Raw genomic sequence first — 25,474 nt, forward strand, 5'->3', positions numbered from 1 at the left:
CATGTGTGGCCCCTCCTCTGTCATTAAGTGGTGAGAGAGGTAGTGCTTAGCCTACCTTCCACCTCCTACACCCAGCAAAAGCCACACTGATATGACACTTTTCAGTGATTCTGCTGAAAACAGTTAAAACCAACGAGGACTGTAATGCATCTGGCCCCAGTGAGCCAGATCTGAAGCTCCCCCAGAAAGGGGAGGTATAATTATCATGGCTCTTACCTGTGCAAAGCGTTCAGCATTTCTGTTCACTGTGAACTGGTAAGTTATGTTTGAAAACTGAATGCTGACAGGGAGGATGGAGACATTGAAATGAAGTATCACTGATCTTTCTGGGCCATGAAATTCTGTATCATTCACCAAAACATCCAGCTGGAAGGAACGATGCTCTGTGACTGAAATGCTTTTATTCAGTACCAGTTCTGTGAAGGAAAGGATTAGTCTATTAGCAACCCACATTATCTGCAAATGTATCTTTTAATGTTGCAAGCCCAACAAAAATAGATGCACCAAATTTAATTATACACATCCAAGTTTCCTAACAGGAAATAGAAGGCAAGTTAAATATGAAGTATGTTCTTATGGAGTTAAGCTCTCTGCCATTCAAGATGTTTGGGATGCCTTCTTCCCTTCTACCTACCAAGCTGAGAATCCTACAACCAAAACCTCTTGCCTATAGTTTATTCATTATCATTCCATACACTCCCTATTGCAGAGATGCACAAGCTCCTTTTTCAGTACATATTTAAAACTCAGTGTTTTCTTTACTTGAAATTTCTCAGCTCTTTTGGCTCAATACTTAGAAAATGATCAGAAAAATTCAAAAGCTTATCAGTCAACTACTAACAAGCAAGTTCTCCTTTATTTGAAGAAAGAGTCCTTACTGTACTCGTGCCGAGTTCCCCTCACTTGGCTGCCATTTGGGCTGAAGTGGATTTCATCAAAGATGTGCTCTACACGAAATGTTTCACTTATCCAGGGATCATCAGTGATGATGGTTCCTGTGTATTTCTTCCTGCTGCTTTCAAGGGGATAAATAGGTGTGGTGTCTGCATCGTACACAGTCAGCGTGGAAATAACAGTGCCCTGGAAACAACAAATAGCACTGCTGAAGGACCCAAAGCCTTCTTCTGATAACTGTTTTGGAGACTGAAACACAGGTCAAACAAGACCTTACAACTTCCACTGAAACCCAGGCAAATGTATTCATTGGTGTCTTGTCAAGACTTGTTCTAGTCAGGAGATGGCAGCAAACTCCTAAAATCAGTTTTTTCCCTTCCAGACACAAGTATGATCAAAATGTACTTTGAAGGGAAAACTGACTACCAAAAGATTTTGTTATTAGGAAATAGAAGCTCTCTCATGAAATACACATCATTTATGCCCCCTCCAAAAAGGAATTCTCTTCACTGACTTATAAAGGGTCATTGCTCCCACAGAAGAACCCACATGTGTACTTCTCTACTGAAGTAAGGGGGGGGTGTGTGCAGGGGCACCTAAGACACACAGGGATTCAGACCTCTTGAAAGATCAGCTTGGCATGTAAGGGAAAAATGGGAGGACACCATTAAAACAAGATCCTGGAGCTCACCATTAACATCCTAGAAACTTCACAGGTGCAGTGGATTGTCTGTAGAAGTCAACCACTATTTCTACTGCATCCTAATAAATGTTCTGAATATAGTCCTGATACATTACACAGATTTGCAGGTATGGGACAGATACACACACACCTGCTCTAACAACACAATTTTAATACCCTAGAAGAAGCAACCCTGTAACAAGCAGAACAAACTCATTACACAGAGATCCAGAGAATTCCTGACCATGGACTCAGCAATTGTCCATCCTGACCTGGGAAATTACTCAAATTTCTTCACACTCTTTAAACACTAACCCAAACCCCTCTTTCTTTGGGATCTGAGTAAGACATAACTTGGGGCAGAGGAATCCTACAAACAGCATTTTACAATCACAGATCTGCAGAGCATGGCGATGGGCTTGTTGCCAAGATCATTACCCCAGCAGAACACGGTGCTTCCCAGGAGTCCTGCCTCCCACTGCTGTGCTCACACTTCAGGGACAGGTAAACTGTGGGGGTTGTATTGTTGGCTGGACGGTCACTGGACAGACTTAGGAGGTTACTATTTTCTGTTCTTCAGGTTTGTAGTTTATTATAAAGGTGTGGGTGCAAGACAGAGTGTAGAGCATGGAGAGTAAGAGATAAGAGCAAGGGGGCTAGAGAGAGAGGTAAGAGAGCAATTTCCTGTTTACAATACAATAAGTATTCTTCTATGATGAATATTCTGATTTTCATTAACCAATCTAATACAATATACTAATTTCCTAATATTTGCATGCAACCTATAGAAACTACTAAATTACCATGTTTTATGGCTTTCTTATCTGTAACCCTTATCTTCAGACCTTTCCTGCCAGGCTTAGGACAGGATGTCTGTTGGTTCTTTGGTATTTGTGGCATTTGGTATCATCTAAACAAAGGAAGAGGCCTCAAGCCTTCCACATGTATGTTTTCAGCATTTGTATCAAAATATGCCAACATCTCTATTTCATCTATTGTTTCAGAACTACTTGCTAGGCACTTATAAGATTTTTCTATTCCCTCCCCAACAGTAAAGCAGAACATTACCAACTTTACCTCTTTCCTGTTGAACTCCACGACAGCCTCTGCAGTATCAGTGCCATTGGGAAGGAAGGGAGGAGAGTCATCTTCATCCAACACGTTGACCAGGAAAGGCACCTCCACCTGCATCTCCCGGAGCCCCTCCCTGACGGTGCACTTGGCAATGAGCTCGTAGCGCTCCCGCTCCTCGCGGTCCAGGCGCTGCGTCACCCACACGGCCGTGGAGTTCCCGTTGTAGCGGAAGGGAACGCCTTCAGCTGCAAGCACACCACACACAGCACAGTCACTAACCACTGCAGGGTCAGTGAATCCATTTGGACATCCTGACTGCACAACAAGGCAGACTCAGAAGTGAAACAGAAGGAACTTGTGTGGTTATACTGGGGTAGGGAGGAAGCATGGAATATATTGGAAGATTCTACAGTTCTCAAGCAGCACAATTTAAAGCTCAGGATATTCTTAGTCTACTTTTAGCAGATATAAAATTCTAAAACCGATCTTCTCTTTAGGGAAGGGGATAGTCCTCCTTCCCATTTGTTCTGCAAATCTCAAAAACAAAATATTCAAGCTCAGTTTAGATTTGCAAAGGAACTTCCTTTATAGAATAAAATCTAGAGGATCTACTACAAAAGAGATCTTTTAACAATGCAGCTGTTTGAATCTATCGCTAATACATGAGTGGCTCAGATCCAGTTTTACCTGCAATCAATTTGTAGGAAATGCTGAGATTCTGACACAGATGACGAACAGAGGGTAACTGGAGCTGATGAAATACACCAGGTGGTTTATTCTCCTTGATGTGAAAGGAGAGATCCATTTCTGTGAAGCAAAGCTGCCTTGCTGACAGGGAACTGCAAGCTGGTGCAGTACCATTGATCAAAGAGAGGAAAACCGTGGTGCGTGTAGTGGAGTCACATTCCTTCTCTTGGAAAGGGTGGACATACAGCATCACCTTGGGTAATGGCTTCCAATTTCCAACAGCTTCAGGAGGAAGAAATCACCATAAGAAATATTTTACAGAAGACAAACCAGCTTTTCCTTATATTTTTACCCTAGTCCATTATTCCATAAATGATCTTTTAATCATATTATATGGCAAAGCAACTCTTCAATATGCCAGGGGCACCTTAAACCTTAATAATCCAGACACTATATAACCTTAATAAGCCTGACACTATAGGGCTTGGCACCAACTTTGCATTATAGAATCTCAAAAGCAAAATCAGTGTCTGTAAGACACTGACATAAAAACACATCACTGGCAGTAATCAGCTCTTTGACAGGATTGCTTTTTGAAGAGACTAGAGCAGAGCAGGGTGGAAACAGGAAAAATAATGCATGAGATGGCAACAGATACTCATGACAAACCCATACCAGGACCAACATTTCAGTCACAGCATCCCACAGTATGGACCAAATTGTCTAGGTTCAGAGAACAGACTGCTTCATCATTTTGAAATATAAAGAGGGGGACAGAAGATAAAACAGAAGTTAAAATCAACCTGTGGCATCTACTAATACATCCTCAAGCCTTGTTTTGATTCCCTTGGCTTGACTACAGACAGCACAGTAATACCTCTGTAATAGATCTAACTCACTTGAAAAGAAGTTCCAGGTCACTTTGATCTGTATGAACAAAACAAGGCTCCCGAGTGTTAAGTAGCTATTCCTCCTTTGTTCAGCACAAATATTTGATATACATGAATGACAAGTACCAAAAATGGATGAACTATCAAACACTCAGCACTTCAAAAATAAAGCATTAAGTGTCTGAAGTTGAAAATTTCAACATCAAGGCATCTAAGTCCAAAGGTAGTGTTGATATATGGATCTTACAAACTAAAGACAGTAACTACAGACTCTCTTCAACAGTAAAATTTCTGCAACTGATCACAGTGGTATGCCATTAACTCCTCATCCATTTCCTCCTCCACCATCTAATGATACTTAATTTCCTCATAGATCAAAATCACCACAACCAATTTACTGCTAGAGAATAAAAGAAGAGGAAAAAACCTGAGAAAATGATTTTTTGTAGTTCAACGGTAAGCTCCTCTAACAAAGCCAAATCTCAAGAGAAGGAGAGAGGTACAATAAACCATTTCTTCTAAGAGCTCTTTGGTGTAAATGTGATTTGTGAATCCATGTCACCAGAATTCAAGGACCATTTACATAGGAATTTGAACCACTCTCACAGCATTTGTCTGGAAATCCCTAACACAATGGAACTGGTCTCACTTGCACCAGTAGATGAACAAACTGCAAATCTTAGTGTAAAGCTGTGACCTATACAGCTGTGAAATGCAGAAAAAATACTTCCAGTAATGCAACTGTCCCACCCTACTGGAGTTCCCAGTGTGACAAACAGGATCTATCCCAGGTCAACATCTGCTTTGGCATACTGCTATGGGTTTCATGGGGTCTGGTTCCTCATTTCCAAAGGGCAGATGTGTATTTTCCAGTTTTGATGCTCATCTTCCAATGGAGAAATCTCATTGTCTGAACATATTTAACTTTAGGAACAGATACCTCAAGAAGAAAAGCTGGTCTTCTCATACTTACACAGCATGTTAAAGTCCTCTCTATCCAGGCTTTTGCTGAGGTAGAGAACTCCTGATTTTTCTTTGATTTGGAACCAATTATTTTCATGTCTTCCTCGAGAAATGATGAGATTCTGGCACAGATGGAAGTGGGCCACTTCCTCAGGTGAATCCTTCAGGGCATGGATGCGCAGGAGGGGCATTCCTGCTGGCTCATCAATGTACACATTCTCCAAGTACTCCCTCCTGGGGAAGTACAGACCCAGGGCCACTGCAAAGGAAGGCACACAAGAGAACAAGCAGGCCCAGTCAAATGATTTTTGCACTGGTGTTTTCTTAATAGATGTGTTCTCTAAGTAAAGAAGCATTAGAAAAAGATGTGGAAAAAGGCAGATCCCCATCTAGTGTAAATAAACACTTTATTAAAACTTTATTTCATTGAAGCCAAGGACACAGCCACCAAAAATATGATATAAACATATTGCTTATGTTCAACTACAAAATTAACTGCTTTTTGAAAGCAAAACTGCTTTGCTGTAGACAAGGCCCAGTTTAAGATGAACACTTAAGGAAGCTCTGCTTGCCAAATTTTACTTAAGTTCCTATCTGCCACTAAGTTGCAATTCCATCACCTCACAGATGATATTCAAAGAATATCACACACTTTCAAAGCCTTTAAACATGCCCTCTGCTGAGAGAAAACACTCAAATTTATCTATGCCTGGCTCACTTTTCCTCAGGTTATGTAAAACCCCTCTCAGCCTTTTTGGCTCCCTCCATCTAAACATGCCAGCATGATACTTTTGGTACAGAAAATGGCAGTTGTTTAAAAAAATACTGAAAGTGATTTAAGTATTTTAAATGTGACAGATGGGAAAGCTGAGAAGTGACAGAGAAGGGAAATGTATATTTCTTTTTTAGTACAATGACTGTGACTGACCTGATCATTTCCCACCCTGGCACTGAAGGCATTTACATCTAGCAGGGCTCAACTGCCCCTTGGTGCCTGTTTCTTCAGCTGACCCCACCTCAGCAGGTCACTGTGCAATGGCCTCTCTACCTGTCTGCAGTGCTTCCCTTCCAATTTCACTTCTTGCAAATGTGATCCCAGTGGAATGCTTGATTTGCAAGGAGGTGACAAAGTGATGCTCACTGCTCAAACTGAAATACTGGAACTGTCACTCTTGGACTTTATGTGCACTGACAGTCAGTGCTTGTTCTCATCCAACAGAATACTTGAATACTGCAGAATTATGCATCATTTAATCCAACTGATAAGGAGTCAGGCATATAAAAAGCTCACACATCTGCTGAACAAATGTAAACAATAACAACTTCCATATGTCACTAACACAAAGCTCTCTCAGCTTAAATCAAGACAGATACAACTGGAAATGATGGTAATGTGGCAGTAAAATTAGGGATATAATGCCAAAACACCTTCAAAATGGCATCAGGCTATAGCACATATTTATGTGTTAGTATGGGATCCATACACTGTTCTACTGAATGGAGTGCACCACAAACAAACTGTAAACAAGAGACCTCTAATTTCATTTAGAAAAACCACAGAAACCATTGTACCTTGCAATGATTCATGACATCATCTGTGTCCCTGGATGCAATTACATCCATCAGCTTTACAGAGGACCACTATTTTTTTCCTACATATATTTTGCAATATCTGAATAAAGTGGTAAAGTAATATGGCAGGTGAATTTGTTCCAAAGGAATTAATCCAAAGAGAAGCCAACCAGAGTCTTTTTGAGAGTTTTAGAAAAGCATTAACTCTTGACATTCTCTGTCCAGGAAAAAATTATTACTTTTGATTCTGGCGCTCTCACCCTCTCTTCTTTGTAAATGCGATTCCTGAATATTTGTATTAAATTTCAAATATTTTTTTCAGTCTCTCTGTCTTTTTTGACAGAATATGTGCTGGGGAATATGTGCTGATAGAACTCCTAACAAATGGGTTCAGTAACAAGAGGAACAGGGTGATATCCAAACACAAAGCCCAGTCCCAGTAAAAGTAAATAGACTCCTTTGAGGTATTTTGTGTAAAAACTTGATTTTAAAACAATGAACATTTCTTCAGCCAAAAACTCAACATTGAAAATTCACTACTCAAGACTAAAACATTACTTTCAGCTCACAAATGCATTCCAGTGAGGCTTACACAACAGTAGCTGTTATCTCCTAATTTCCAAGACTGGGGTGAACAGTCCTGTGTGCTCAAATCATGCAGTACAACAACCAGCACCACTGCAGAGTTAAATCATCTCCAGAAGAAGGAGCACATATAGAGTATACATAAACATAGAAATGTGCAACACAGGAAGTTAGAAAGGGAAGAAAATGGAATATTTTGAGTAGCAATTATTTGCTTCTTTATCTTAAACAAGTGTGCTAATGTGGAAATGCTTTGCCCTACAAATGAGGGCTCACACTTCATGCAGGTACAGTTGTGTTTAACCCAGCACACAAATAATGACACAGACATGGCCACTTGAATGCCTGAAACCTGGCATGTAACTGCATCTCAGCAGAGTCAGCATCCCAACTGCTCTGCATCTGAAAGAAAAGGTTAATATTGATGCTGCAGACTCTCTGAAGTTCTTTGGCATCAGTTCCCAGGAGGAGTCTTCTCCATTGTCAGAAAGAAAGGGAAAAAATCCTACAACATAAAAAATCTGATTTCTATGTAAATAACAGAAATGCAAAGCAATGCTTTGTATTTTGAAGAGAAGAGGATTCCTTAATAAAATGACTTAGCATTTATTCACCAATTAGCTGGTAATGTATTTCAGATGTTTCAAAGTCACTTCAAGAAATTAGAAAAAGCTTCTGTAAGTGATTTTAATAGACACGTGGCAGTTTTCTACTCAATTCCAATCTAAAACTTACTAAACTAAATTCTGTCCATCAAAAGTGTTAGTTTTTAGTACAGAGCAGACTTTCATATTCAGGACAATACCCAAGGATAGTTTTAAGTGACACCAGTGAATATGTCAAATTTTCATTGTTAACTTAGAAAATAAGTATTTGAAGTTAAGAGACTTTACAACACTACATAATATATATATATATATATACATATATATATATATATATATATATAAATTTGATTTAGCCACATAGCAAGATTCACCCAATACTGTGAAATTACTTGGGATTTTTTAAAGTGGTTTGTGTCATTCTGACTCAAGCACTGAAAGAGATGAGAGATAGCAACAGACTGCCCAGGTCACAACCACACTCTGCATAGAAATCTTTGGGGGCTAATTTTAAAGGAGACCTTTGAAGCAGAAATGTAGCACCCACTTCTCAGAGCTGTGTTCATTCCCTTAAGTCCTAGTGAGTTTAAACCAGATTCAATAAACCTGCCATCTGGCAAGTATGCTGCAGGAGGAAGAGGTTCTAATCCTGGCCACAGTTCCTTGTGTCCTGAAAAAAAAAATAATCCATTTCCAAGGACTTGTGCAAGCTTCCTATGGAAGCCAGATGGAGTTTTTAATGAATCTGCCATTTAAATAAAGGGGAATTGAGATGGTTACATTCAAAACTGATGGTTAAAGTGCTTTTGCTTAAGAATTAAAAGCGGAGAAAAATTTTATGTTACCAGCTTGAATGAAATGCACCACAAGAAGGTTGTGCACTGTAACATCCCAGAATCATTAAAATATTCTGGCATCTGTGAACATTTTTTAGAGGATGCTTCAGCTCTCCATACTACAGCCAGCACAGGAAACATGGCAACCTGTGATGGATGAGCAATATTATGGGATAATAGCATATCAGTAACACACAGAAGAGAAAAGTGATCACGTTTAAGCGGATGTAATGCTACTAACTAATAACTCCTACAGGAAATAGATACAGTTATGACAGCAGTTTTCCAGTTCAGGGAGAGAAAGCAGGTAAAATGAGAGTACAGAAATGAGATTATATGTACTTTGAAGCCTTCATGATTGCCTTTTGAAATAAGGCAATTTTTCATGTGGCTTTTTTCAGTCATGAATGATTAGGTAAATAATGCCTTTTTTGATACAAATTGATTTTTTTCTGTACAGAATATGCTGTGGAAAACTTGAGATGTTTTTAGTGCTTTTTATGCTTGTCACTATCATCTTGAGTAGCATTTGGGGATGGCTCTTGATAAAAACTGTTAAATTGACTACAGCAACATTATATTCTTAATATCAACTCTGATGACAGAAAATACAGTTTAAGTTTTTAGTCACAAAATGAAGGAGCAGGAAATTTTTTATTAGATATAGAGGAAGACTTGACTGTAAGGCATTCTCTTAAACAATGTCTGTAACCATATTTCAAGATACAACTATTGACTTCAAACAGTTTTGAAGTAGCAGATGTCTTAGGGAGTTCACAGTCAAAATTAAAAGTTTGAATGACCACTGCTTGGTTTAAGTTACACTACACATTTGAACAAAAGGTTCACTCTTGATTTAAAAAATTCAAATGGCTGAAATATAACATTACTGGCTAAAGTCATTTTGGATTTCATTATTCATGTAATTGAAAACTGTCTCTAGAGCCTGAGTGTCTATTACCTTCAAACTTCTCACTAGTTCATGTTAGTACACTTTTGTTCAGTAAATGAAAATCTTCACAGATTTCAAGGTGCCTGCCAGATGAACATGCATTTAAAAACACTAGGACCAGTTCATTTTTTAAAAAAAGATAAAAGGGAAAAAAAATCAGCAAAATGGAAATGAGGGTTGTTTTTCATTCAGCAAGTAGTATACACCTATATAACCCACATCTGAAAAAATTTCCTTAAGAGCTTCTCAGCATTTTGGAGGACAACAAAACAATTTATTTAGAACAGAACAGCCCCAAGCAATGAAAATTTTTAATCCAGAATTGACATGCATCTCCAAGAAAAAGGAGATGCTTTTAATGCAATGATGGCCCTGTCAATGTAACATACAGGATTTAATGATATAACAGATGAACATGGGAGTCTGTTGTTAATAATCCTCCATTTGTTGCACAGCATCAGATTTCAACAGGCAATTATCTGTCAAGGTTAGTTTTGTGTTCCTGAAATAATCATCTTTACTTCTGACAAGTATCCATTATGTTCCATTACTAGTATTAATATACCTAATGTTCCATTCATCAGAGAACAAGGCCAGTAATACACTTTTGTATTTTAAATTAAAGGACTTGCCCACTTAATTCCCTTCTAGTCTCTACACAATTAGGAAATAAACTTGCCCTCATAAACCAAAAAGTCTGTAATTTAGGAAAAACACTGTTGCTTGACAGAAAAGTAGTATGGGCCAGCAAAGCTGGAAACATCACTTTGGATTCAGTCATGGGCTGAGCAGGTGGTCAGGCACGAGCCAGCCTGCACCAGCCATTAACACAGCTCAGCAGCATGATGCTATTTGCTTTTAGATGTGCCACCTTTAAGCTGATCACTACAGAAATTGTAAATCTAATTGTAGATGTGGTATGAATCCAAGAACACAAGAAATTTTACTAAAGTGAAAATGAAATTTTCTCTATTTTGCCACAAAGCTTCCCCTCTGGAGCCTAGGTTAGAGTGGACTGGAGAAAGATCACTGTAGGGATTCATACCAGAATTTTCTAACAGTGGCTGTAGTCAAACTTATGGAGCTGGATCATTGCAGAATGTCACCTGTGGTGTACATTTATATGTAGCACAATTATTGCAGAACAACAGAATAAATATCAGTACCAGCAGCCTCAGTGAAATACATGTGCTTCACAGAACATGATACCTCCAGGGAGAACAGGTCCTTACAAAGTGATGCTAAGCAGAAACAGTCCTTAACTGGAATATACTCCAGATCTGTTAAACTGCTCTTCTTTAACTTAATTGCCTCTCTTGTGATTTTCCTCACCAGATTCCCACGCTCATGTTGGAAATAACTCCAAATTTTAGACTGAAAATATAGAAATTAGGTACAAAACAAAAATTGTATCAGACATTATATTAAATATAGTATTATATAACATATAATTATAAAAGATACAAATATAGAATTAGATATATATAGTAAATATTCCACTAGTCAACCAAATGAGAAAGATTTTCTGGTACAGGAAACTATGAAAGACATAGTAAAGCAGAAGGATGGACCTAACAAAAAGAAAGTTTGTTTCTTATATCAGGCATATTGAACATAAATATAGAAAATGTCCAGATCAAAGACAGACCCTAAATTTATCAAAAATAAATGAATTTTGGTTTGTGAGAACCATTTTTGTCTCAATTCAAAACTGGAAAATCTGTGCAGTTCAGGACCTACCAGAGAACACAGGACAGCACCTCTGCTGAAGCTTCACTTGTGAGTTCAGACAAAGGTCAAACCTGTGCCTACACTTTCCTTCCAGAGCCTATACCTCTCGGTAAGTTTGAGAAAATACCTCTTTAATTGTCACAAAGGATAGAAGTTTCCTTCCTCTTGTATTCTTAGGATCTGTTGTTTGTTTTGGGCTTTTTATTACTTTAGCAAAAAGACTGATTTTTGATGTTTCACTGTTCTGAATATCAGTGTTAGCAGAACTTAAACTATCCCTTGTAGAAATTAATATGTATGGAAAGCTTCTGTGAGAGATTGCAGGGGTTTCTGAAAATTCTTCAGATCCTGATTCTGCCGCTTTTCCTTATTTATGTGATTAAATATTCTTCTTTAAAGTATGGCTTAATTGTTTGAGAATACCTGGATGTAATTTTGCTCTGTAGTAGTACAGAACTGAATGTAAGACAAGGAAACTCTCTACTGTATTCCAACACAAATTACATTAATAAATACTTAATAGAATTTATTTACTCTGCATATGATCTCATGTGCCTTCTAGAATGGGTTTATGTATTGTGTACAAAAGGATTGTGATAATGCGAGGCTAGAGAAGACCAGTGATGTGTCTTACTGTTCTGTGCTAAACACTGTGCTACACTACTTGTATCAAAACAATAAAATCCTCAATTAATAATGTAGAGACATACAAGTGCTCTACATCCTTGTTATACTTTAATTAGCTTTCACATATATTTACTCTAACAGTGCTGAGCTCATACAAAAGGTAAACATTATAGTACCACTTTGGAGAACAAAGTACTGACAACTAAATATATTTGTTTCATAAAAACATAAAAATAAATCACAGGACACTTATCTACAGAAAGTGTTCAGCATACTTGATAAGATAAAAAGATCCTTAAAGCCAAAGACAAATAAGTTTAAATTAATTCTCTTAGTTAAAAGGATATTGGCATCACAATACATTTTCTATAATAAGATACAGATTTAGATAACTGTGCTGATTCCTTAATAAATATAGATTACAACATTTTCACAATCTCAAGTCATGAAAATGAATGAAAACCAATTAACTGTTGATTTATGATAAAGATTTGTATATGCACAAACTCCTGCATTCCATTCCTACTTAAGCTCAAATTTCTTCATTTCTCTTCCTCCAGCTGCACTTGATTCTGCATCACTAAAATGAACACAAGTCTTCCTGTCAATTAGAAATAGATGAAGTCAGACATAAGGGATCACTTTGTGACAGCTCAGTGCAGTTCACAAACACCTCCATCCATTTCCTCTGCCTAAGCCACCTTCAGAGAGAAAACATGCTCAGGTGAAATAAGTACCAGTATTTCTCACAAATTGCTTCTTTTCCCCTCAGCATCACTGGACTGCAGCAATTAACAGAACTTTGACCAAATATAACAGTACCAATTTGGGATAATTGCACAATGTTTAATTATTGTCTTGATCAACACCAGTGTCCCTGCACCTGGGCTGTGGTAAGAGGAGTCTGATTTTCAGAGAAAAGTTGCCTGCAAAATCTTCTCATTTTCTAGGGAGTGGATGACTTTACAGCATCTGGATTGAATTTTTACTTTGGATTCTCCACTGTTGCACTGCAAAACCTATGTTCTGTATTTAGTGCAGATGTGTAAAAATTAGCCAGCTAGACATCTTGTAGTAACATAGGAAATACCTCAGCCTGAATTGTGTTTTATCCCTATCTAATATCTCTAGCTTCCCTTATTTTCTCTAATTCCTGCAGCTCATGGAAGAGAGAGACAGAGCAGTATAATTACTGCTGTACAGCAGGAGGCAATCAATGAAAACTTTTGCTGCTGGTGGTTGAAAAGTTGCCAGAAAAATGGTAATGACATGAACGTCCACCCCTCACAGCAAAGTGCTCTGCTATTAAGAGCTGCTATTCTCTTTCCAAACACTCAAGGGAGCTATGAGCCTGCAGTTCAATTTTTCAGTCCAGGAAGTGAAAACTCACTGCAACTGTGAGCTTATTTGTTTATTGATTTATTTAAAGTTTTGTCTTGAATTAACAGAGCATTTTGGTTTAATCATTATATTTTAGACGATCTGTGAAATCAAATGCAGAACACACGCTCTTATCCTATTGTTTTTATATTTTATTATCATTCTAATGCATATACAAAGAATTAAAATACTGGTGTATTTTTAGGTGTGTTAAGACACACCTTCACTTCTTGAATCTCTAATTCCTTAAGACACTCTGGCAGAGAATACATTTTCTTAAGTGCTCTTACAAGGCAGACTGCTTCCAAATAATTTCATAAAAATCTGTATCACACCTGCCATCATAAAAAAAAAAGGAAAAAAAAAGAAAAAAAAAAAAACAGATAAGAACCCTCAGTACCCAACTGTGAATATCCTTGTTTAATAAAACAGAACTTTTCCTTTGGGGACTTTCAGTCATTACCACACAGTAGCTACTCATTAAACTGTTGTCTTAAAGCATAGATGTTGTCAGCAGAAGGGCAGAATTGTATTGACAAGGCTTGGAAAGGGGCCGACAGACCACTACTGATATGTGCTGGGCACTGCTGCCTGCTCCAGACAGCTCTTCTGTACTGGCTGAGACAGACATGAACTACATCACATCACTGACAAGGACAGGAACGAACTAGAGAAAAGAAACAACAGTAAAAGCAGCAGTAAAATCTGGAATAGCAGGGGCTTTACAGGATTTTACTTTATTTTCCTTTAAGTGAACTTCTGGGTTCCAGCCCAGTCCCTTGCTAGAGGGCATGCCAAATCACCACAGACTGCCAAGCAAGCACATGCACAATTAATATTAAGGAATGAATTTGATTAATATATTTCATAACTATTTCAACGCCTTTTTTACTTTACAAACATTCTTACTGTAACAGCTAAAATTTTGCCCCACGTTTACACTCTCCACTGCCAACAGAAGAGAAGCAATTCTTTGTATCTCTGATAAACACAGTCACTTTTGATAAAGATTTTGCTAATGCTGCTATGCTTCAGTTTCTCTGTTGGGTAACTTCTTAGTGTCTTTAACTTTTAGCTATTTCTTCTACATCAAGGTCTGCACAGAGTCCTGGCTTTCACTGATGCACACAGATAGCCCTTGATGCTGACATTTATTTTGAACTCAGACTACCAGAGCAGTCATTCTGATCACACATTTTTGATGTATAAACAAACTGCAAGTGACAGACCCAGAGTCAAAGGAAGTGCTATCATCCTTCAGCGATTAGCTCCTGGGCAGCCCAACCCAAAAAGAATATTGAAACACAGAGCTGATACATTTACATTTTCCTCAGATGGTGAAACTGATGCTTTCTGCTCTGTCCATGAGCTGAAAACACCTCCAGTGACATCTCCTGTCACAAAGAAGTAATCAGGTTTTGCTATAGCACAGTATCTCCAGGCACATTTTATCAAGGCATTTTGCTTTTTCAACTCTTCTGCAAAGGTGCTTGTTGCACAATTTCAACAAGAGCTCATGTTTTAAATTTAAGTGTCAGTAAGAAACCTCATTTCCTCTGCTTCCCCTCTTTCCTGATCAAGGCAGCAATATTCACAGGCTAGTAGACTGTAACATATAATGAAAACACAAGTTCAGATTTCAACTGAATACCACAGAAATGCAAATTAAAAATTTGGATGACTCTGTTAAGAAGTGCCTTTCTTTACCTGTGCCTTAAACAATCCCCACACACACCAGAAACATTGTCATCAACAAACCAAGCTGGGTTTTAAAGTCATGGTACATAAACAGTTTTCCTGCATCAGGAATCAAAAGCCACCTGGTTGGATGGTTTTTATCATAAAAACTTAACAAAGCTTAAGTTTATAGCATACACTTATCTATTCCCATTTTATCATTAATGACACCTGTTATGTTTCATTCCAAAAGGAGATGACAACATACAAACCTTTACAAGTTCCAGATTTCTTTCTATGCCACAGCTACCATGAATATGCACACAGTAGGGTGGATTCTTCCTTCCATAAATCTCCTCTGCCAACAGGTTCAGCACTCCAGCCCAAAGCTAAATGTTCCTAGAATTTGTGAAGTCAGTGTGGCAAAAAGGGCAAGAAATGGAAAAAAGAACAATCTCCTGGACTAAACCCCTGGGATTCTCTGCTGCATGGGATTAAAAAAAAAAACTGGCTCAGGAAATTTCAAATCAAAGTTCCAACTTGCAGGTGCAATTAGAAAAGTTGAGGAAGAGAAGAAGGAAATGCAGCATGATCTCATAATACAATTAAATGTCCATAACAAAACATTATTTGTGTAAATCTTTATATTTAAAAACTCAGTTTCAGTTTTAACATGGATCTACATTGATTCTAGACTCTGCCACTACCTGTATGTGGAAAAATGCACACCACAACCAAGCCAGATACCTAGGAAATTTCTGGAATAGTTTCAGGCTATAGAATAAAAGCTCCAGGGTGTAACTCAATCTTCAGGCCACAGAGGTCCCTGATGAGCATTAAAGCCACTTCCCAGAGCACTACCCAACCACAGGTGTATGTTTTTACATTTTTGGCACACATTTCTTTTGCTGGTGTGCTAATATTTTTCTGAAGACAGTAAAATCCACTGGGCAACTGTTCACTGTGCTAACCACACTTCAGTGTGAGAAAAGTGAGGATAGAGCTGCTTAAAAGTATTTTGGGGCTTTCCAATTGCTCTGCCCTGCAATGAACATTGACAAGTTCTGCTGGCCCTCCCTGGGAGTTCCCACACACCAGCTGGCAGAGATGAAAGCAGCTGGGAGGAAAATAAATGTCATCCCTTTCCATATTTCTCCAATTTAAAGCAATTATCAATTTAATAAACACTGATTTCAAGGAAAGAGAAGAGTCTGGCTTTCAGCTTGCATGAATCATTTCAAAGGCAATGCTGTTCCCAGTGACTACTCCCTAGTTCTTGTATGTTATTACAAAGGGCTTAACCTCCCATATTTTTCCATGCACTGAAGAAGACTTTGCTCAGCTAGTTAACCCAGTTGATTGTGCATTTGGAGGAAAAGGAAAAGGAAAAGGAAAAGGAAAAGGAAAAGGAAAAGGAAAAGGAAAAGGAAAAGGAAAAGGAAAAGGAAAAGGAAAAGGAAAAGGAAAAGGAAAAGGAAAAGGAAAAGGAAAAGGAAAAGGAAAAGGAAAAGGAAAAGGAAAAGGAAAAGGAAAAGGAAAAGGAAAAGGAAAAGGAAAAGAAAAGGAAAAGGAAAAGAAAGGAAAAGGAAAAGGAAACCCAACTTTGTTTCTGGTTCAAAAGGACTTCCAGGGAAGCCTGGCCCACTCATGCCACTTGGAACATTCCTTGGGAGGTTCTCTGCACAGACCTGCCTCCAAGTACTTCAACATATCAGTTCCAGTAATGCTGCAAATCCAGCAGCCCACTGAGAGACAAGACAATTCCAGGAAGCAATTTAGACAAACCCTATTTTAGGATTGGCATCACACTTACATTTGAATGCTATACAAAAAATAAAGTGTCACGAGCATTGTAAGCACTGACCACAAGCTTCTGCATGAGTTTACATACTTGTATATAGAACTGTGCTTCAGAAAGATGGGAAACAATCAGCAGGCATCAGATGTTTGGTTACATGGATTGAAGTTACTGTTGAAGAGAAGATGGAAATCTGGGGAGCAACATAATAGGGCAAGATTCATGGAAACAGACCTACTATTAGCCAGTACTTCTGACTAAATTTCAAGCTCACCATCTGAGTGGTACTTCTGAAAAAGAAGACTCTTCATAGACTCACACTATGTCTCACTTAAGGAAGCACAGCAGGCTCAAAAGTTTCCTTACATGCTTCAAAGTTTTTAGGACCATGTTCTTAACAGCAGTTCATGCCTAAGCAGTGCTGAGCCTGCACCAGGCTACAGGCTCAGAAGAGCTGACAACTGCAGGCACATCTCATGAAAATACCTATTTTTAATACAATCACAGCCTCACCCAAACTTGCTGAGGTCAAGAACCCTGTAAGACTTCACCAGCTTTGAGTGTACAGGCAACATTTTGCAAATACTTGCTGACAGGATAAGAAGGCAAATTTTATCATAATCCACAGTGACATAAATGTGTGAGAGTATGGGTTACACCTAAGGAGAGAAAGATGTATGCTTGGGGACTATTGCATAAAAATGTTTAGTCAGAAAGAATGAGAAAGCACTATGTTTTAAGAACTTATACTAAGGAAAACATACTGAAAAGTCTCAGCTACAATTCCCAGGGTAATGGTGTATGTTGTCCTAAACTTCTTTGTCCAGAATTTAGGTTCAAAATATTAGTTGGACAATTAGCACTATTCTAAGAGTTTAATGTGGTTTTCTGTAGCTCTAATTCAGCAATGTTTTGTTTTTAAGGTTGGACAATATTTCCTTTTAAACCAAAATTAATGTAGCACATAAATTGTAATTTTTCAATGATCCCCATCCATTTGAATGAAAGCTATTTTACCAAAAAGCCCAGTGGAGTCAGTCAGTCTATATGTCATTAAAACCACTCTTTTTTATTGGATGCCATAAGGACTTTGTGGATCTACTCAAAGCTTTCTGGCTGACCCAATTTTTTCTGAAATACAACTTTTTACAAAGATCACATTGCTCTGACTCTGCAAATGGGAATGCCTAGCTGCAGATATTTTGTTTTGTCTTTGCACATTTGATTGGCAAACCTCAGAAAGGGTCTCACATGTTGCTGCAGTGAAGATCAACAATGTAATTTTAAAATTAGATTTATTCATTACGGGTATAATCCACTTTTCTCTGAAAAAAGGCAGAGCAAATCAACTTATACAGCTGTATGAGCAAAATATAACTCTCTTCTGGAGCAGGAGACAGAGAGTAGAGTTATACAACAGGCTCCTGTGGTTGTAAGGCTGAAGTCCAGAATAGACTGGGCATCCTCCATGGCCATACATCTTGGATCCACTGTAAATTGGACCCACCTGCTCACCTGCAGACAGCATTTCCATTTCCTCAGCACTACCCTAATCATGGAAGGCCAGTTCATCTCTGAGACACCTTGGCCATCTCTCAAGCATATATAGTCACCAGTAGCTGTTCCACTTCTAAAGGAAAATTGAGAAGGCACAACAGATGGTATTTGATCAGAAACAGAGATCTTGTGCTACAGATTTTTTTAAAAGCAGCGTATCACAGAATCACAGAATTCTTGAGGTTGGCAGGGACCTCTGGTGATCATCTGGTCCAAAGCTCTGCTCAAGCAACACCAGCTAAAGCCACTTGTCCTGTTCAAGACAACCTTTTTAATGCCAAGGCCAGAAGTAGGCCAGCCAAAAGACATTTTGATCACACAGAGACATTTACAGTCACAATGGTACTTCATACACTTCACCTTTGATTTAAGAAAACTAAGTTGCATGCAAATGAAAGATGATTTTCATAGAAATATTTCCTTTTACAAAATAAGAGCTGTCTGCCAAGGATTTAGCACAAAGATAAAAGATTAATAGCAACTACATTAAAAATTTGCTACGGATTTGATATTTATAAAAGCAAACAAAATCAATATACATAGAATCCACAGTTTATATATGCTAATAAAAACTGCACTGCCTAGACCTTAATTACAATCACAAAAAAATTCAAATTGCTTCTTTAACCAGTAATCATGTTTTTTTCTGGAGGAATTTGGATTAAATCTGTCTCTTCTTAAGTATGGAGAAACTCTGTTCTCCAAAACAATTAATTTACCCTAGAAAGCTCATAAATGAAGCTGTTAGCTAACATTCAGCATATCTTCATTATACAGTCCAATGTTTCAAATATAGAAACAAAGCAAGAACAAGATTAATACTGCTCATATTTCTCTTCTTATTTAAACGATTTATATATCAACACTTAAATTTCATATTGGTTATGCACAAACTACACTACACACTATAGTATATGCTCATTCACAAGCATGAATACACATCTGTGAAAATCTCATGAAAGCAGTAATACAGATATACACACACATATTTTGAACTCTAATCTTTTAGACAGTCAAAACTGTCTAAAAAAATAAATGAGCATAAATGCTCATATGCTCTTTTTCTAGATAGGATATTAAGTGTGTATGGATTTTATATCTGAACACATTACTACTTCCAGCAGACCTCACAGAATTGTAATTCATTTTTTCAGTGTTAACTTACAGAAGGCTGTTTGCTCTTACAATTCATACACCTCCTAACCTACTGCACAGCTTTATTTCCCAGGTTTTCCTTCAATCATCCATGACTGGCACACACAGACCTCCAGAGCTCCAACAAACCAAAAGCCTTATCAGCTTCTAGCTAAAGACAGAGAAAAGTGAGTGAAACTGGACTGTTTCCTCAAATAATGCACCACAGTGAAGTTTCCAGTCCTGGAAATACAGTTCATGTGGCTGTAAAAGCACACAAGTGGCTCCTGTGAAGCAAAGGTACTCATGCAGTCTGTGCTGAGCTTTTGTGCCACAACCTCTGCTGCTACAGGCAGTGCCAGCAGAAGCTGCTCTCACCCACATTTTGTCTCTTCCTCTCTGAGCCCATTGCCTCAGCTGTGGCACCCACTGTGGAGCTGTGTGTGACTGAAGGAGCAAGCTGGGCTCAAAGCAGCTGTGCCCAGAAGGAAGGATGTACAGACACAGCCCAGGGCATGGGGCTCTCCAGAGGAAACAAGAGCGGTTCCCATTGCTTCTCCCTTCCCCTCTCACAGAGGTCATCAGCCAAAGCAAGGAAGACTTAACTGCTCTTTAAAAGCTGCAGCTTACAATCCAGTCAATTACAATTATTCAGATTATCCTCACTTGATAATGCTTCAAAGGGATTTTCCAGAATTTTTTCACTTGCCCTCAAGGTGCCACATGTTGCCCAGCAGAGGAAGGGCTGGCAGCCAGGGGACACAGGGAGAACACTGCAAACTGAGTTAAAGCTTTAGGCTTTCACTGGATCAAGCTCTGAAGGTAGGACCTCACCAGGACTGCAACCAGGAGACTCCATTTCCCTGGCAGGATCTGTGAGATAGCAGCACCGAGTTATTTGTTTGGGAGACACCTGAGACTTGTCCATCTGCATGGAAAACGTATGCTAAGGTCTTTTAAGGAGGAATACATTCAATGTCTGCTAAGAGAACAGATTGCTGCATTACCTCTTCCACCATAATCCAGGCAGATTGTCAGGCAGACTGGGTTGGTCACCATGTGCTTTTATTTTCAATAAAAAAGTTTTTTTATTATCAATAAAAAAGTTGATGGCTTTTGTATTTTGGCATTACTTTACTCTGCCTTTGGGATGATGAACTTTCTCACACATTTGATTGATGTAACCAGCTTAACTGATTAATCACTTTGCCTCCTAGCAGTTCCTTCCTGCTTATAGCCAAGGAAACAGTCAATTAGGGCCATAATTAATTCTTCCTTTCATGATGGGGTAAATTTGGAAGGTTGTGACCACATGAATGCAGGCAGTGCAGCTGGTTAATCTGCAACCCTGAACCTCATGCTCCTAATGAACAAACTACAGCCCTTATACTTCAAACAACAGACAAAACACCCAAATCCTCTACAGTCCATTTGGACACCTACAAAATTGCACATGCAGGAAACACATTTAACCAGGCAGTTGCACTGAAAAAATCTGTGAATGTGCTTTTATGTCAAACACATGAAGAAAACCATCAAAAACTACAAGACAAAACAAAATATTTAAAACTAGCAAACCAAGGTTAAGCACATTCAGCAACTAGGCACAGTTAGTAAAACAGATTTTTAGGACAAACAATGAAAAACATCATCTGGATATAATGGAGAAAGTTTTCTCCATCATGTTTTAACAACTACACAAGCTGCTCTTCTAAAATGAACTCCACCCCAACAACAGACCTTGAGAGGCAGAAATTAAATCAGGGAAAGTGCACCTTGAACAGACTGCTCAAATGTCAGTCTACACAGTTACCTCACACCTTTCTCACCTTAAGGTAGCAGTTTTCAGCAAATATCTAAGGATGAATTCAGAGAGTATTTCAGTAGCTGCCTGCATTCTTTCAAGTTTCATCCCTTTATCTGCACTACATTTTAATAACATTGACTCCAGAAAATGCAGAAATCTTCTTGAAAGTACCATGAGTTTGGAGACTGTTAGATAATTTTTATGAAGTAGTTTTGGAAAACATGTTCTAAGTATCTAAAAAATATTCTAGCTGGTCAGACAATGTGAATTCTGTAACACTTTAAATTATTTAATGTATCTTTATACTGAGCATAATTGGCTACATAAATCTGGTAAAAGCAAGATAGAGAGGCAGATGAGCAAACTAGTGGGAATAAGCTTCTGAAATTACAAGTGAGCCAAAAAAGATGCCTTAATTAAAATTTTCTTGAATGAGTGAAGAGGTGATACTGAGTTCCACGTTCATAAATTTCTCTCAGTTACATATCTGGATCAGACTGCAGACTGAGAAGTTTGGTATCCTGCCCAGATCAGCTGCAGAGTAATTTCATGAAATTATCACAATTCAATAGAGAGACATGAAAAAAAATCTTAACTTCTGGTTTGCTTCAGCCTTGAAAGTTGCTGAATTCACATACAGTTTAACTTGGGTCTGTACTTTGCTCCTCTGAACATTCCAAATGGAAATATCATTATTAACTTAGTCCAAATCATCATTACCTTCAGACTCAGCTCCTACCTCTCCCTCCCTTCCTTTTTTTTAAGTCCCATCAAAAGGAAAAATTGCTAATGAAAATGCTAAGTAATGTAGCAATTCCCTACTGCTCATCATTATTTACATGGAAACAGAAAATGGGTACTTAAATAATAATAGCTGGTAATTTGATCACAGATTCCAGATGATTTCCAATTTTTAAGGCATTAACCACAATAAAGTTTATAATTACATTTTCTCTATTTATTCTTCCATGAATGGAATAAAACTGTGTCAGAAAGGAACAGCTGAATAAGACAATGATTTTTATTCCTCTGCATGTATATAAACATGTATACCCAAAAAAGCACTGGATACACCTTTAATTAAAATCCAAAATATTTATTTTCAACCAAATAATATTTGAAATAACCTCTCTGAAAAAGATCAAACTAACATCATGCCAATTTTTTTTCAAATAACCAAACAGATGTCCCAATGAAATTTGCCATTGCTCTTTCCAGGAGGAGAGCCTCCATGACTTTTCCAATAACTTTAACAGAATTCACACCAATTCTGTTTTCCTGGACAACATACTAGGGAAAAAATGGGAAACTGGTGTTCTGAACTCTCTTCTTATGAGGAAAATACCATTAAACCAATCCTCATTGATACTAAAACACCAGTTTGAGCAGGAAAGTGCTATATTCTGCACATTATTCTATTCAATTTGGGTTGTTTTCTTTCTTAAAAGTTGTAAGTAATTACAAGGAGTACAGTTTTAGCAGTGCCATCCAAAAGATACTAATGTATAGTTAGGTGGCTACATACACAAATGAGTATGCCTGCAGAGAAAAGTGCCTTTGTCTTATCAGTATATACTACTTGGGTACAACTTGTCCCTGATTCTTCTGTCTTATTTTTCTACATTCTTAAAACAGGGGAAGGACACTGCTGAACTTCTCCCTTTTATCAGGGTTTGCTCTCTAAACTATTTGTAATGACTACAAATTTGCCTGTTTTCCATGTAAAGACAATTACTGTAACTGTTCAAAGAAGCAGAGGGAAAAACTTCAAAGCAAAACAAAAGCAAGCGACCAACCATGAAACTGAAGTATTAAGACAATTTGTTTGTAGTGGCTTAGTTTTACTCACAAGAAAAAAAAAGAGGGTCAAAGTAAATGAGTAGTTCATTGTCAGCAAGATATGTGAGGTGCACTGGGGATGTCTGGTATCAATCTACACACCTTAGAAAACAAAGGTATCCTGCTAATACACAGCAGGACAGCTGACACGGATGTAGAGCCTTGCAATTGAGTCCTGATTTTATCAACTCTTAGAAATAAAAGAAGTCCACCTCCGGTCAGGAAACCAAGCAAATGAGGAACCTGCTGCACTGATCACTGTTCCAAGTCACTGATCTGACAGAGAAGGCTTCAGTGGCTCAGAAAGCAAAGCCCAGACTGGGAGTTCTAACAAGTGGTTGAAAAAAGCCACTTAGAGTGGCCTCCTGGATCACACCACTGTCAGCCACATCAGTTCTGTGTACACTGTCAAGAGGCTGGAAAAAAGGCAAACCTGATCTTAAATGTCATTCCATCCCCTGTAAGCACTCAGTGTGTTAGTTCTGCTCTCAAACTAATATCCACTGAAAGATGATTAAGGTTACTGAAAAACTAAGGCTGTTGAGAAGTGTCTGAAGGGGACTGCCACTTTGAGGAGCAAAATATCCACAAAGAAGCTCAATGTCCAAAGTCTCCCAGTCCACACCTCCTCCTGCCCAAACCACAAGCACAAATAATGGAATACTTTTTGTAATGATTGGGTAAATACTCATTTGGTTTAAAGTCACAATGAACAGGGAGAAAAAAAAAAAGAGTCATGTTTGTTTATATATTCCTGGTTGTTTGCTGGAAGAAACAAAGTTTTTGAATCACCAGCATATTTCTTTCATCCTTTTCACAGACCTTATGCTCTTTTCAAAGTACTTGACTTAGGACAAGAAAGAGAAGTTGCAACACTAGGGTGAGAAACATTTCCTGGCCCAAATAGAAAAGCACAGGACAGTTTGAATATGAAGGTCTACAACAGCACTAAGCTATTCTAAGATGCAAAAGATTCCTTCTTTGCAGCAGGTTTTCACAGTATAATGGACACAAATTTGTGGTGTAGTTTCTGTGTGGATAACTACTGCCAAGCCCTTAAAAACATAAATGGAAATTCTATCGCCTCATTAGAGAATTCTTCCCCATCACTGTAGTACTAAGTGGTCTCACCATGTTTAATGTATCTCCATTTCTCTGAGTTGTCAAGAATCTTATCCCTGTTTCACACCTGGGGAACTGGGGCACAGAAAGGTTAAGAATATATCTAAATGGCAAAACTATGTCCATCAGGTAAAATCTCTAACACAGATGTGCCCTCAGTACAGACCTAATCCACCCACATTCTGTTTTTAAGGATACAATTTCCTTTGCAAAGAGAAGCTGGAAGTAGTAAGGGAGTTATGTCCAAATAGAAAGCTCCTCTCTAAGAATGGTTTGCACTGACAGTTCTGACACACTGCATACCAGGGGACCCAAGGGACATAACTAAAACCATGCACCCTGCTTCATCACAGGCACCTCACTGAACTGAGGTCTAATAAATAACAGATTAAAGCCTTGGCCACGATATCATCTCTTTTCTTGCTGTGATTCTTGTAAAATTGTACAAAAAGGACTTTCAAAAACAACTTTAAAGGAGCCAGAAGGTCTCTTTATGAAGGCATCTACAAAGACTTAAAAATAACCAAAAAATCAAAGCATTAGAGTAGACTTTGCTCAGATGGTATCTGCTGATGGCCAAGGCATGCTCTGCATCCAGTGCCGCAGGCATGTCCTGAGCAGCTGGAGATGTGAGCAGCACACGGAGCCAAGCTGGGGTCTGCAGGGTGCCCAGGGACTCCAGAGCTCCTCTGGCCATAAGACCAGGGCTGCAGCAGGGGATTCTCAAGGACAGGGACTGCAGGGAATACTGCCACAAACTCCCTGAGAGAGTATCATTCAATGGCAGTTTAAATTTACTGGATTAAGGCAATGCAACAGTAGTGTGACTGAAACGGCTTTGATTTGGCTCTTAGGTGTTCTTGAGTTCCAAGATTTTAACTAATTACTTTGAGGTTTATCCACCAAAATAAGAAGGGCCTGATAGGAAATGATCACAAACACCAGCAGCTGCTATGCATAGATGCTACTGATACAGGGACAGCTGGGTACACATTTCTGCGGTCATTTCCTTGATGAATAGAGAGTGCACTGTTGCACATAAAAATGGCATTGTCAGCCCCT

General features: G+C 38.4%; 1 protein-coding gene across 3 annotated transcripts in view; it reads right to left on the reverse strand.

Annotated features, from left to right (window-relative positions):
• The window catches only part of RET (ret proto-oncogene), a 107,288-nt gene that overhangs the window by 32,242 nt on the left and 49,572 nt on the right, over positions 1-25,474 (reverse strand). For all 3 annotated transcript variants that reach the window (XM_056495059.1, XM_056495056.1, XM_056495057.1), the window contains exons 5-9: positions 5,201-5,449; positions 3,338-3,619; positions 2,654-2,895; positions 879-1,080; positions 217-416 (exon numbers count right to left, since the gene is read on the reverse strand). In XM_056495059.1, coding sequence (XP_056351034.1) covers positions 217-416; positions 879-1,080; positions 2,654-2,895; positions 3,338-3,619; positions 5,201-5,449 — 1,175 coding nt within the window. The remainder of the gene's footprint in view (positions 1-216; positions 417-878; positions 1,081-2,653; positions 2,896-3,337; positions 3,620-5,200; positions 5,450-25,474) is intronic.

Source organism: Oenanthe melanoleuca, chromosome 6 (genome assembly GCF_029582105.1).
Source record: "Oenanthe melanoleuca isolate GR-GAL-2019-014 chromosome 6, OMel1.0, whole genome shotgun sequence".
Taxonomy (NCBI): domain Eukaryota; kingdom Metazoa; phylum Chordata; class Aves; order Passeriformes; family Muscicapidae; genus Oenanthe; species Oenanthe melanoleuca.